The 17,056-nt window shown below is 47.4% G+C and overlaps 1 protein-coding gene across 1 annotated transcript in view; it reads right to left on the bottom strand.

Annotated features, from left to right (window-relative positions):
• The window catches only part of LOC138774789 (fibrillin-2-like), a gene marked incomplete at its 5' end in the record, with an annotated part of 54,627 nt that overhangs the window by 20,990 nt on the left and 16,581 nt on the right, over positions 1-17,056 (bottom strand). Inside the window, 5 exons of the mRNA XM_069955702.1 lie at positions 3,424-3,546; positions 5,010-5,129; positions 9,140-9,265; positions 10,608-10,673; positions 15,531-15,683. Of these exons, the coding sequence (XP_069811803.1) occupies positions 3,424-3,546; positions 5,010-5,129; positions 9,140-9,265; positions 10,608-10,673; positions 15,531-15,683 (588 nt within the window). The remainder of the gene's footprint in view (positions 1-3,423; positions 3,547-5,009; positions 5,130-9,139; positions 9,266-10,607; positions 10,674-15,530; positions 15,684-17,056) is intronic.

Raw genomic sequence — 17,056 nt, 5'->3', positions numbered from 1 at the left:
CACCATCATCACCACCACATCCCCCACCACCATCACCACTGCCACCATCACCACCACCACCATCATCAAATCCCACCCACCATCACATCCCCCCACCATCACATCCCCCACCATCATCACCGCTGCTGCCACCACCATCATCACAACCGCTATCACCACCGCTGCCACCACCATGGTCACCACCATCATCACAACCGCTGCCACCACCATCGTTACCACCACCACCATCACATCCCCCACCACCATCACCGCTATCACCACCATCACATCCCCCACCACCATCACCACTGCCACCACCATCACATCCCCACCACCATCACATCCCCCACCACCATCACCACTGCCACCACCATCACATCCCCCACCACAATCACCACTGCCATCACCACCACCATCACCACTGCCACCACCATCACCGCTGCCACCACCATCATCCCAACCGCTATCACCATCACATCCCCCACCACCATCATCATCACATCCCCCACCACCATCACCACTGCCACCATCACCACCACCACCACCACATCCCCCACCACCATCACATCCCCCACCACCATCACAACCGCTATCACCACCATCACATCCCCCATCACCATCATTACAACCGCTATCACCACCGCTGCTGCCACCACCATCGTCACAACCGCTGCCACCACTATCGTCACCACCACTACTACCATCACCGCTATCACCACCACATCCCCCACCACCATCACCACTGCCACCATCACCACCATCATCAAATCCCACCCACCATCACATCCCCCACCACCATCACCACTGCCACCATCACCACCATCATCAAATCCCACCCACCATCACATCCCCCACCACCATCACCACCACCACCATCACATCCCCCACCACCATCACATCCCCCACCACCATCACCGCTGCCACCACCATCATCACAACCGCTATCACCACCATCACATCCCCCACCACCATCACCAACACCATCACATCCCCCACCACCATCACCACTGCCACCACCACATCCCCCACCACCATCACATCCCCCACCACATCCCCCACCACCATCATCACAACCGCTATCACCACCATCATCACAACCGCTATCACCACTGCTGCCACCACCATCACCGCTATCACCACCATCACATCCCCCACCACCATCATTACAACCGCTATCACCACCGCTGCCACCACCATCATCACCACCACCACCATCACCGCTATCACCACCATCACATCCCCACCACCATCACCGCTATCACCACCATCACATCCCCACCACCATCACCGCTGCCACTACCATCACCGCTGCCACCACCACCACAACCGCTATCACCACCACCACAACCGCTATCACCACCGCTGCCACCACCACAACCGCTATCACCACCGCTGCCACCACCAGCACAACCGCTATCACCACCGCTGCCAACACCAACACAACCGCTATCACAATGGCTACCGCCACTACCCGCGCTACCACCACCATCACATCCCCCACCACCATCACCACTGCCACCACCATCACATCCCACACCACCATCACCACTGCCACCACCATCACATCCCACACCACCATCACCACTGCCACCACCATCATCACAACCGCTATCACCACCGCTGCCACCACCATCATCCCAACCGCTATCACCATCACATCCCCCACCACCATCACCACCACCACCACCATCCTTATCACATCCCCCACCACCATCACATACCCCACCACCATCACCACTGCCACTATCACCACCACCACATCCCCCACCACCATCACAACCGCTATCACCACCATCACATCCCCCATCACCATCATCACAACCGCTATCACCACCGCTGCTGCCACCACCATCGTCACCACCACCACTACTACCATCACCGCTATCACCACCATCATCACCACCACATCCCCCACCACCATCACCACTGCCACCATCACCACCACCACCATCATCAAATCCCACCCACCATCACATCCCCCACCACCATCACCACTGCCACCACCACCATCACATCCCCCCACCATCACATCCCCCACCATCATCACCGCTGCCACCACCATCATCACAACCGCTATCACCACCGCTGCCACCACCATGGTCACCACCATCATCACAACCGCTGCCACCACCATCGTTACCACCACCACCATCACATCCCCCACCACCATCACCGCTATCACCACAATAACATCCCCCACCACCATCACCACTGCCACCACCATCACATCCCCACCACCATCACATCCCCCACCACCATCACATCCCCCACCACAATCACCACTGCCATCACCACCACCATCACCACTGCCACCACCATCACCGCTGCCACCACCATCATCCCAACCGCTATCACCATCACATCCCCCACCACCATCATCATCACATCCCCCACCACCATCACCACTGCCACCATCACCACCACCACCACCACATCCCCCACCACCATCACATCCCCCACCACCATCACAACCGCTATCACCACCATCACATCCCCCATCACCACCATCACATCCCCCATCACCATCATCACAACCGCTATCACCACCGCTGCTGCCACCACCATCGTCACAACCGCTGCCACCACCATCGTCACCACCACTACTACCATCACCGCTATCACCACCACATCCCCCACCACCATCACCACTGCCACCATCACCACCATCATCAAATCCCACCCACCATCACCACCACCACCACCATCACATCCCCCACCACCATCACATCCCCCACCACCATCACCGCTGCCACCACCATCATCACAACCGCTATCACCACCATCACATCCCCCATCACCACCACCATCACATCCCCCACCACCATCACCACTGCCACCACCACCACATCCCCCACCACCATCACATCCCCCACCACATCACCCACCACCATCATCACAACCGCTATCACCACCATCATCACAACCGCTATCACCACTGCTGCCACCACCATCACCACCATCACATCCCCCACCACCATCATTACAACCGCTATCACCACCGCTGCCACCACCATCATCACCGCTATCACCACCATCACATCCCCACCACCATCACCGCTGCCACTACCATCACCGCTGCCACCACCACCACAACCGCTATCACCACCGCTGCCACCACCATCACAACCGCTATCACCACCTCTGCCAACACCAACACAACCGCTATCACCACCGCTGCCAACACCAACACAACCGCTATCACCACCGCTGCCAACACCAACACAACCGCTATCACAATGGCTACCGCCACTACCCGCGCTACCACCACCATCACATCCCCCGCCACCATCACCGCTGCCACCACCATCATCACTGCCACCACAACCGCTATCACCACTGCCACCACCATCATCACAACCGCTACCATCACCACCGCCGCTGCCGCCACCACAATCACAACCACCGCCACCCTCAGCGCCATCCTGTGAAGTGAACGTTACTGACCTTTACACATCTTCTGATCCTCCCTCAGGACGTATCCCGCCGGGCAGCTACAGACATAGGCCCCGTAAGTGTTTATGCATCGAAACGCACAGATCAGCGGGTTCAACGCACATTCATCTATATCTGCGGAAAGAGACCGGGACCTCAGCTAATGGCGGCATCACAGAGAGGTATACAGCACCCTGCACAGCAGTATACAGCACCCCGCACAGCAGTATACAGCACCCCGCACAGCAGTGTACAGCACCCCGCACAGCAGTATACAGCACCCTGCACAGCAGTATACAGCACCCCGCACAGCAGTATACAGCACCCTGCACAGCAGTGTACAGCACCCCGCACAGCAGTATACAGCACCCCGCACAGCAGTATACAGCACCCTGCACAGCAGTATACAGCACCCCGCACAGCAGTATACAGCACCCCGCACAGCAGTATACAGCACCCCGCACAGCAGTATACAGCACCCCGCACAGCAGTGTACAGCACCCCGCACAGCAGTATACAGCACCCCGCACAGCAGTATACAGCACTCTGCACAGCAGTATACAGCACCCTGCACAGCAGTATACAGCACCCCGCACAGCAGTATACAGCACCCCACACAGCAGTATACAGCACCCCGCACTAACAGTATACAGCACCCTGCACAGCAGTATACAGCACCCCGCACAGCAGTATACAGCACCCCGCACAGCAGTATACAGCACCCCGCACTAACAGTATACAGCACCCCGCAGAGCAGTATACAGCATCCCGCACTAACAGTATACAGCACCCTGCACAGCAGTATACAGCACCCCGCACTAACAGTATACAGCACCCTGCACAGCAGTATACAGCACCCCGCACAGCAGTATACAGCACCCCGCACAGCAGTATACAGCACCCCGCACAGCAGTATACAGCACCCCGCACTAACAGTATACAGCACCCCGCACAGCAGTATACAGCATCCCACACTAACAGTATACAGCACCCTGCACAGCAGTATACAGCACCCCGCACTAACAGTATACAGCACCCTGCACAGCAGTATACAGCACCCCGCACTAACAGTATACAGCACCCCGCACAGCAGTGTAAAGCACCCCGCACTAACAGTATACAGCACCCCGCACTAACAGTATACAGCACCCTGCACAGCAGTATACAGCACCCTGCACAGCAGTATACAGCACCCCGCACTAACAGTATACAGCACCCCGCACAGCAGTGTACAGCACCCCGCACTAACAGTATACAGCACCCCGCACTAACAGTATACAGCACCCTGCACAGCAGTATACAGCACCCCGCACTAACAGTATACAGCACCCCGCACAGCAGTATACAGCACCCTGCACAGCAGTATACAGCACCCCGCACTAACAGTATACAGCACCCCGCACAGCAGTGTACAGCACCCTGCACAGCAGTATACAGCACCCCGCACTAACAGTATACAGCACCCCGCACTAACAGTATACAGCACCCTGCACAGCAGTATACAGCACCCCGCACAGCAGTATACAGCACCCCGCACTAACAGTATACAGCACCCCGCACAGCAGTATACAGCACCCCGCACTAACAGTATACAGCACCTTCACAGTTCATCATAGGTCCAGGTTCGAATCCTTCATCGCAGCTGCACTCAAAGGTCCCAATCGCATTTGTGCAGCTCCCGTTCCCGCAGGGATTCCCGATGGAACATTCATCCGTATCTGGAACAGAATTTCTACAAATTACGAGGAATTAGAAAAGAAAAAGAGAAAACAACACAGAAATTATCCGTATACAGCAGCTAAGTTACGTATATGCAAGCTAACTACCCAATATATACAGGAAAGCAGGGTGACCTCATTATTATGGGGGGCTATACCCCAATATATACAGGAAAGCAGGGTGACCTCATTATTATGGGGGGGGGCTATAACTACCCCAATATATACAGGAAAGCAGGGTGACCTCATTATTATGGGGGGCTATACCCCAATATATACAGGAAAGCAGAGTGACCTCATTATTATGGGGGGGGGGGGGGGGGGGTATAACAACCCAATATAAACAGGAAAGCAGAGTGACCTAATTATTATGGGGGGGGCTATACCCCAATATATAAAGGAAAGCAGAGTGACCTCATTATTATGGGGGGGGGCTATAACTACCCCAATATATACAGGAAAGCAGAGTGACCTCATTATTATGGGGGGGGGGGGCTATAACTACCCAATATATACAGGAAAGCAGAGTGACCTCATTATTATGGGGGGGGGGGGGCAATAACTACCCAATATATACAGGAAAGCAGAGTGACCTCATTATTATGGGGGGGGCTATACCCCAAAATATACAGGAAAGCAGAGTGACCTCATTATTATGGGGGGGGGCTATAACTACCCCAATATATACAGGAAAGCAGAGTGACCTCATTATTATGGGGGGGGGGCTATAACTACCCAATATATACAGGAAAGCAGAGTGACCTCATTATTATGGGGGGGGGGCTATACCCCAATATATACAGGAAAGCAGAGTGACCTCATTATTATGGGGGGGCTATACCCCAATATATACAGGAAAGCAGAGTGACCTCATTATTATGGGGGGCTATACCCCAATATATACAGGAAAGCAGAGTGACCTCATTATTATGGGGGGGGGCTATAACTACCCAATATATACAGGAAAGCAGAGTGACCTCATTATTATGGGGGGGGGGGCTATAACTACCCAATATATACAGGAAAGCAGAGTGACCTCATTATTATGGGGGGGGGGGGGCTATAACTACCCCAATATATACGGGAAAGCAGAGTGACCTCATTATTATGGGGGGGGGGGCTATAACTACCCCAATATATACAGGAAAGCAGAGTGACCTCATTATTATGGGGGGGGGGGGGCTATACCCCAATATATACAGGAAAGCAGAGTGACCTCATTATTATGGGGGGGGGGGGCTATAACTACCCAATATATACAGGAAAGCAGAGTGAACACATTATTATGGGGGGGGGGGCTATACCCCAATATATACAGGAAAGCAGAGTGACCTCATTATTATGGGGGGGGGGCTATAACTACCCAATATATACAGGAAAGCAGAGTGACCTCATATTATGGGGGGGGGGGGCTATAACTACCCAATATATACAGGAAAGCAGAGTGACCTCATTATTATGGGGGGGGGGGGGGACTATAACTACCTAATATATAAAGAAAGCAGAGTGACCTCATTATTATGGGGGGGGGCTATAACTACCCCAATATATACAGGAAAGCAGGGTGACCACATTATTATGGGGGGGGGGGCTATAACTACCCAATATATACAGGAAAGCAGAGTGACCTCATTATTATGGGGGGGCTATAACTACCCCAATATATACAGGAAAGCAGAGTGACCTCATTATTATGGGGGGGGGGGGGGGCTATAACTACCCAATATATACAGGAAAGCAGAGTGACCTCATTATTATGGGGGGGCTATAACTACCCCAATATATACAGGAAAGCAGAGTGACCTCATTATTATGGGGGGGCTATAACTACCCCAATATATACAGGAAAGCAGAGTGACCTCATTATTATGGGGGGGGGCTATAACTACCCAATATATACAGGAAAGCAGAGTGACCTCATTATTATGGGGGGGGGGGGCAATAACTACCCAATATATACAGGAAAGCAGAGTGACCTCATTATTATGGGGGGGGGGCTATAACTACCCCAATATATACAGGAAAGCAGAGTGACCTCATTATTATGGGGGGGCTATAACTACCCCAATATATACAGGAAAGCAGAGTGACCTCATTATTATGGGGGGGCTATAACTACCCCAATATATACAGGAAAGCAGAGTGACCTCATTATTATGGGGGGGGGGCTATAACTACCCCAATATATACAGGAAAGCAGAGTGACCTCATTATTATGGGTGGGGGGGGCTATACCCCAATATATACAGGAAAGCAGAGTGACCTCATTATTATGGGGGGGGGGGGGGCTATAACAACCCAATATATACAGGAAAGCAGAGTGACCTCATTATTATGGGGGGGCTATAACTACCCCAATATATACAGGAAAGCAGAGTGACCTCATTATTATGGGGGGGGGGGGCTATACCCCAATATATACAGGAAAGCAGAGTGACCTCATTATTATGGGGGGCTATACCCCAATATATACAGGAAAGCAGAGTGACCTCATTATTATGGGGGGGGCTATACCCCAATATATACAGGAAAGCAGAGTGACCTCATTATTATGGGGGGGGGGGGCTATACCCCAATATATACAGGAAAGCAGGGTGACCTCAATATTATGGGGGGGGGGGCTATACCCCAATATATACAGGAAAGCAGAGTGACCTCATTATTATGGGGGGGGGGCTATAACTACCCAATATATACAGGAAAGCAGAGTGACCTCATTATTATGGGGGGCTATACCCCAATATATACAGGAAAGCAGAGTGACCTCATTATTATGGGGGGGGCTATACCCCAATATATACAGGAAAGCAGAGTGACCTCATTATTATGGGGGGGGGGGGGCTATAACTACCCAATATATACAGGAAAGCAGAGTGACCTCATTATTATGGGGGGGCTATACCCCAATATATACAGGAAAGCAGAGTGACCTCATTATTATGGGGGGGGGGGGGCTATAACTACCCAATATATACGGGAAAGCAGAGTGACGTCATTATTATGGGGGGGGGCTATACCCCAATATATACAGGAAAGCAGAGTGACCTCATTATTATGGGGGGGGGGGGGCTATAACTACCCAATATATACAGGAAAGCAGAGTGACCTCATTATTATGGGGGGGGGGGCTATAACTACCCAATATATACAGGAAAGCAGAGTGACCTCATTATTATGGGGGGGGGGCTATAACTACCCAATATATACAGGAAAGCAGAGTGACCTCATTATTATGGGGGGGGGGGCTATAACTACCCTAATATATACAGGAAAGCAGAGTGACCTCATTATTATGGGGGGCTTATAACTACCCAATATATACAGGAAAGCAGAGTGACCTCATTATTATGGGGGGGGGGGGCTATAACTACCCAATATATACAGGAAAGCAGAGTGACCTCATTATTATGGGGGGGCTATACCCCAATATATACAGGAAAGCAGAGTGACCTCATTATTATGGGGGGGGGGCTATAACTACCCAATATATACAGGAAAGCAGAGTGACCTCATTATTATGGGGGGGCTATAACTACCCAATATATACAGGAAAGCAGAGTGACCTCATTATTATGGGGGGGGGGGCTATACCCCAATATATACAGGAAAGCAGAGTGACCTCATTATTATGGGGGGGCTATAACTACACAATATATACAGGAAAGCAGAGTGACCTCATTATTATGGGGGGGGGGCTATACCCCAATATATACAGGAAAGCAGAGTGACCTCATTATTATGGGGGGGGGCTATACCCCAATATATATAGGAAAGCAGAGTGACCTCATTATTATGGGGGGGCTATACCCCAATATATATAGGAAAGCAGAGTGACGTCACAAGTAGCAGAGCACCCGGGGACATAGAATGGGACACTGCCCTGAGATATAAGGGAGTACTCCGGGGACATCTGTATACATGGATGGGACGTTGGATCCTTCTATCCTATAACATGGGCCCTGGTGCGGACGTTGCTGTATATAGGCAGCAGGTAATACCATGACACGCACCTACACAGGTGATTCCAGAATAATCCAGGTTATACCCCATGGGACACTCGCAGCGGAAGGATCCATCTGTATTAATACACAATCCTTGCGCACAAATCCCGGGATTCTCTAAACACTCATTCACATCTGTAACAAAGGAAAATGTATATTCAGAATGAGCAGCGGAAATCCCCCATATACCATCTATATACTGTATGTATAATCCCCCATATACCATCTATATACTGTATGTATAATCCCCCATATACCATCTATATACTGTATGTATAATCCCCCATATACCATCTATATACTGTATGTATAATCCCCCCCATATACCATCTATATACTGTATGTATAATCCCCCCCATATACCATCTATATACTGTATGTATAATCCCCCCCCATATACCATCTATATACTGTATGTATAATCCCCCATATACCATCTATATACTGTATGTATAATCCCCCCCATATACCATCTATATACTGTATGTATAATCCCCCATATACCATCTATATACTGTATGTATAATCCCCCCCCATATACCATCTATATACTGTATGTATAATCCCCCATATACCATCTATATACTGTATGTATAATCCCCCCCATATACCATCTATATACTGTATGTATAATCCCCCATATACCATCTATATACTGTATGTATAATCCCCCCCCCATATACCATCTATATACTGTATGTATAATCCCCCCCCCATATACCATCTATATACTGTATGTATAATCCCCCCCCCATATACCATCTATATACTGTATGTATAATCCCCCATATACCATCTATATACTGTATGTATAATCCCCCATATACCATCTATATACTGTATGTATAATCCCCCCATATACCATCTATATACTGTATGTATAATCCCCCATATATCTATATACTGTATGTATAATCCCCCATATACCATCTATATACTGTATGTATAATCCCCCATATATCATCTATATACTGTATGTATAATCCCCCATATACCATCTATATACTGTATGTATAATCCCCCATATATCATCTATATACTGTATGTATAATCCCCCATATACCATCTATATACTGTATGTATAATCCCCCATATACCATCTATATACTGTATGTATAATCCCCCCATATACCATCTATATACTGTATGTATAATCCCCCATATATCTATATACTGTATGTATAATCCCCCATATACCATCTATATACTGTATGTATAATCCCCCATATACCATCTATATACTGTATGTATAATCCCCCCATATACCATCTATATACTGTATGTATAATCCCCCATATACCATCTATATACTGTATGTATAATCCCCCATATACCATCTATATACTGTATGTATAATCCCCCATATATCATCTATATACTGTATGTATAATCCCCCATATACCATCTATATACTGTATGTATAATCCCCCCATATAGACCATCACATATGGATCAGTGATTCGGCTTCTGTTCTCACCTTCTCTGTCTCCTTCAGGACCTGTGATGGTTCCGTGGCCAAATGGACACAACTCTTGAAAAGCCGCTGAGCAAAAGAATAGAGAGAAACAAGAAAAGTCAGAGAATTATTGTCAGAGTGAGAAGTGTCTCCGGCTCCAAGAAGCAGATCCGTCTCTGAAAGGTAAGAAAATGGCCGAGATTACAGAGAGAAAGTCCCCCGATCAGAGCCATGAGGTACAAAAATACTGGCAAACACCAAGGGAGGCTTCTAACCGTCTGTCACTGGATCCCGCCTGGAACTGGGGTACAAGGATGACCCCCACGCGTAGTATCATGCTGGTGGCATCTACACCCTCCGGCCATTACAGAACACATCCAGCGCAGAACATTCCAGAGTGTGAGCGGCATGACCAATAGCACAGCAATAACACAGCGATAATACAGCAATAATACAGAGATAACACAGAGATAACACAGCGATAATACAGAGATAACACAGCGATAACACAGAGATAACACAGCAATAATACAGAGATAACACAGCAATAATACAGAGATAACACAGCGAGAACACAGCAATAACAGCAATAATACAGCGATAATACAGAGATAACACAGCAATAATACAGAGATAATACAGAGATAACACAGCGAGAACACAGAAATAATACAGCGATAACACAGAGATAACACAGCAATAATACAGCAATAATACAGAGATAATACAGAGATAACACAGCAATAACACTAAGATAATACAGCGATAACACAGCAATAACACAGCGATAACACAGCGATAACACAGCAATAATACAGAGATAACACAGCAATAATACAGAGATAATACAGCGATAACACAGCAATAACAGAGATAACACAGCGATAACGCAGCGATAACACAGAAATAATACAGTGATTACAAAGAGATAACACAGAGATAACACAGCAATATTACAGTGATAATACAGCGATAACACAACAATACAGAGATAACACAGCGATAATACAGAGATAACACAGCGATAACACAGAGATAATACAGCAATAATACAGAGATAATACAGAGATAACACAGAGATAATACAGCGATAACACAGCAATAACAGCAATAACAGAGATAACACAGAGATAACACAGCAATAATACAGCAATAATACAGAGATAATACAGAGATAACACAGCAATAACACTAAGATAATACAGCGATAACACAGCAATAACACAGCGATAACACAGCAATAATACAGAGATAACACAGCAATAATACAGAGATAATACAGCGATAACACAGCAATAACAGAGATAACACAGCGATAACGCAGCGATAACACAGAAATAATACAGTGATTACACAGAGATAACACAGAGATAACACAGCAATATTACAGTGATAATACAGCGATAACACAACAATACAGAGATAACACAGCGATAATACAGAGATAATACAGCAATAATACAGAGATAACACAGAGATAACACAGAGATAATACAGCGATAACACAGCAATAACAGCAATAACAGAGATAACACAGAGATAATACAGCGATAATACAGAGATAACACAGCAATAATACAGAGATAATACAGAGATAACACAGAGATAATACAGTGATAACACAGCAATATTACAGTGATAATACAGCGATAATACAACAATACAGAGATAACATGGCAATAACAGAGATAACACAGCAATAACAGAGATAACACAGTGATAACACAGCAATAATAGAGATAACACAGCAATAACACAGCAATAATAGAGATAACACAGCGATAACACAGCAATAACGCAGCGATAACACAGAAATAATACAGTGATAACACAGAGATAACACAGCAATATTACAGTGATTATACAGCGATAACACAACAATACAGAGATAACACAGCAATAACACAGAGATAACACAGCAATAACACAGAGATAACACAGTGCTAACACAGCAATAATAGAGATAACACAGCAATAACACAGCAATAACACAGCAATAATACTGCGATAACACAGCAATAACACAGATAATACAGAGATAACACAGCAATAATACAGCGATAACACAGCAATTATACAGAGATAACACAGCGATAACGCAGAGATAATACAGAGATAACACAGTGATAATCCAGAGATAACACAGTGATAATCCAGAGATAACACAGCAATAACACAGCAATAACACAACGATAACACAGAGATAACACAGAGATAACACAGAGATAACACAGCGATAACACAGCAGGAACACAGCAATGATTTACACAGCAATAATACAGAGATAACACAGCGATAACACAGCGATAATACAGAGATTACACAGCGATAACACAGAGATAACACAGCAATAATACAGAGATAATACAGAGATAACACAGCGAGAACGGAGAGATAATACAGCGATAACACAGCAATAACAGCAATAATACAGCGATAACACAGAGATAACACAGCAATAATACAGAGATAATACAGAGATAACACAGTGATAACACAGCAATAACACAGAGAGAACACAGAGATAACACAACAATAATACAGCGATAACACAGCAATAATACAGAGATAACACAACAATAATACAGTGATAACACAGCAATAATACTGCGATAACACAGCAATAACACAGATAACACAGAGATAACACAGCGATAACACAGCGATAACACAGCGATAACACAGCGATAACACAGAGATAACACAGATAACACAGAGATAACACAGAGATAACACAGCAATAACACAGCGATAACACAGCGATAACACAGAGATAACACAGAGATAACACAGAGATAACACAGAGATAACACAGAGATAACACAGCGATAACACAGAGATAACACAGAGATAACACAGCAATAATACAGCACAGCAATAACACAGATAACACAGAGATAACACAGCAATAACACAGCGATAACACAGCGATAACACAGAGATAACACAGAGATAACACAGAGATAACACAGAGATAACACAGAGATAACACAGAGATAACACAGCGATAACACAGAGATAACACAGAGATAACACAGAGATAACACAGCAATAATACAGCGATAACACAGAGATAACACAGAGATAACACAGAGATAACACAGCGATAACACAGCAGGAACACAGCAATGATTTACACAGCAATAATACAGAGATAACACAGCGATAATAGAGATAACACAGCAGGAACACAGCAATGATTTACACAGCAATAACGCAGCAATACAGATAACACAGCAATAACAAAGCAATAATACAGAGATAACACAGCAATAATACAGCGATAACACAGCGATAATACAGAGATAACACAGCGATAACACAGAGATAACACAGCGATAATACAGCGATAATACAGCGATAACACAGCGATAACACAGAGATAACACAGAGATAACACAGCGATAACACAGCAGTAACACAGCAATGATTTACACAGCAATAATACAGAGATAACACAGCGATAATAGAGATAACACAGCAGGAACACAGCAATGATTTACACAGCAATAACGCAGCAATACAGATAACACAGCAATAACAAAGCAATAATACAGAGATAAACACAGCAATAATACAGAGATAATACAGCAATAATACAGAGATAACACAGCAGGAACACAGCAATAACACAGCAATAATACAGAGATAACACAGCAGGAACACAGCAATGATTTACACAGCAATAATACATAGATAACACAGCAATATTACAGCGATAACACAGCAGTAACACAGCGGTCAGACAGCGGCAACACAGCAATAACACAGCGGTCAGTCAGCAATAACACAGCGGTCTGCCAGCGATAATACAGCGGTCAGTCAGCGGTAACACAGCAGTAACACAGCAGTCAGTCAGCAGTAACATAGCGGTCAGTCAGTGGTAACACAGCAATAACACAGCGGTCAGTCAGCAATAACACAGCGGTCTGCCAGCGATAATACAGCGGTCAGTCAGCGGTAACACAGCAGTCAGTCAGCAGTAACATAGCGGTCAGTGATAACACAGCAATAACACAGTGGTCAGTCAGTGGTAACACAGCAATAACACAGCGGTCAGTCAGTGGTAACACAGCAGTAACACAGCGGTCAGTCAGCGATAATACAGCGGTCAGTCAGTGGTAAGACAGCAATAACACAGCGGTCAGTCAGTGATAATACAGCGGTCAGTCAGTGGTAAGACAGCAGTAACACAGCGGTCAGTCAGTGGTAAGACAGCAGTAACACAGCGGTAACACAGCAATAACACAGCGGTCAGTCAGTGGTAACACAGAAGTAACACAGCGGTCAGTCAGCGATAATACATTGGTCAGTCAGCGGTAATACAGTGGTCAGTCAGCAGTAACACAGCAGTCAGTCAGGGGTAACACAGTAGTCAGTCAGCGGTAATACAGCGGTCAGTCAGTGGTAACACAGCAGTAACACAGCTGTCAGTCAGCGGTAACACAGCGGTCAGTCAGCGGTAACACAGCGGTCAGTCAGCGGTAACACAGCGGTCAGTCAGCGGTAACACAGCGGTCAGTCAGCGGTAACACAGCGGTCAGTCAGCGGTAACACAGCGGTCAGTCAGCGGTAACACAGCGTTCAGTCAGCGGTAACACAGCGTTCAGTCAGCGGTAACACAGCAGTCAGTCAGCGGTAACACAGCGGTCAGTCAGCGGTAACACAGCGTTCAGTCAGCTGTAACACAGCGTTCAGTCAGCTGTAACACAGCAGTCAGTCAGCGGTAACACAGCAGTCAGTCAGCGGTAACACAGCGGTCAGTCAGCGGTAACACAGCGGTCAGTCAGCGGTAACACAGCGGTCAGTCAGCGGTAACACAGCGTTCAGTCAGCGGTAACACAGCGGTCAGTCAGCGGTAACACAGCGGTCAGTCAGCGGTAACACAGCGGTCAGTCAGCGGTAACACAGCGGTCAGTCAGCGGTAACACAGGCCGCACCCACCTTCTCCTTCCTTTGGGCACAGTTCGCACGGGTCGCCCCAGCCCTCGCCCGCCATCTTGCTGCAGCAGCACGCCGCCTTTGTGCTGTTATAAGCTTTCGGCGCTGAACATTTCCCATTTTCGAATCTGGTAAAACAAAAGCTTTGCCGAGTATCTGAAATAAAGGAAATGTCTGTGATTAATAAACGTTATCTGGACGATTCGGAATAGCAGAGAACGGTCACATGACTCGTCCCGTATATCACACTGCTGTATTTTATTTGATTATTATCTTTCTATCTGTATATCTTGCCTTTTGCAGTCTGGACACCAGGCTTGATATCACACGTCCGGCTCTGTACAGATCTCTATATACACAGCAGTGTCCTCCTTATCATCACAGACAGCTGCCACAGCCGAGACAGAGGTCAGAGGTCAGCCATGACTCTGCAGGCCACATACAATGCCTGCAATTCCAACATGTTCATCTTTTTACACCTAATTCTCCAGAAGAGGTCGGCATTGAAACATTAGAGACAGATTTTGACCTGTCCCACAATGCACCACAAGGGTATAACCGAGATCTACACAAGCAGCATATGCAGAAGGCCGGGCCGTGTATGTCGGGGTAGCAGTGCACTTGTCATGGTAGCCTGGAGTGGTGTTGAACCGCCTGGACAAATGGGCACTGCTTCCCAGAGTGTAACCTGGTGTGTAGGTGCGGGTGCAAAAAGAACGGTCCGATAACCAGGACAATGTCCGTTTACTTAAGATCTTCAGCGCAATACAGTAACACTTTGGCAACTGTAGGTGCAGGCAGGAGGTAGTAGAGGTAGTCTGTATACCAGAGGAAAGTGGAGTAGAGGAGCGTCTTGAGGGCCCTGTCCAATGTAGCTGTGTACTCTACTGGGATAGTGTAGAGAAGAATAAGAGAAGATACTCATGCTCACGCATAGCTGTCTTTGACATGACCACCTTATGCCCTATAGTGTCAGGGTCCCCGTCCTGCTAGGGTAGTACGAGGTCCCAGATCCCTGCATTGGGGTCAGAAGACTTCTAAGTGTTTCTCAGAATAGCCGTGCGTTACAGTAGGATACATAGGCGTTAACTGCAGCTTTGTTCTACTGGGGTCAGTACCTAGCTCAGGTAGACTGCCCTGTGTAGTATAGACTGTATTCCTGGTGTGGACAAGGTGATCCTCAGAGGACGTTCTTCCTCCTGAGGGGTCTGGCACTGCATGCTAGCTGAGGTTACTTTGATAAGAAATAGTGTAAGTCTCTTGGTCCCTGACCTATGTACAGCCTATGGGCTGCAGATACCGTGGGCTGCAGATACCGTGGGCTGCAGATACCGTGGGCTGCAGATACCGTGGGCTGCAGATACCGTGGGCTGCAGATACCGTGGGCTGCAGATACCGTGGGCTGCAGATACCGTGGGCTGCAGATACCGTGAGCTGCAGATACCGTGGGCTGCAGATACCGTGGGCTGCAGATACCGTGGGCTGCAGATACCGTGGGCTGCAGATACCGTGGGCTGCAGATACTATGG

The sequence above is a fragment of the Dendropsophus ebraccatus genome, unplaced genomic scaffold (genome assembly GCF_027789765.1).
Source record: "Dendropsophus ebraccatus isolate aDenEbr1 unplaced genomic scaffold, aDenEbr1.pat pat_scaffold_1108_ctg1, whole genome shotgun sequence".
Taxonomy (NCBI): domain Eukaryota; kingdom Metazoa; phylum Chordata; class Amphibia; order Anura; family Hylidae; genus Dendropsophus; species Dendropsophus ebraccatus.
This window is presented reverse-complemented; position numbering and strand designations above follow the sequence as displayed.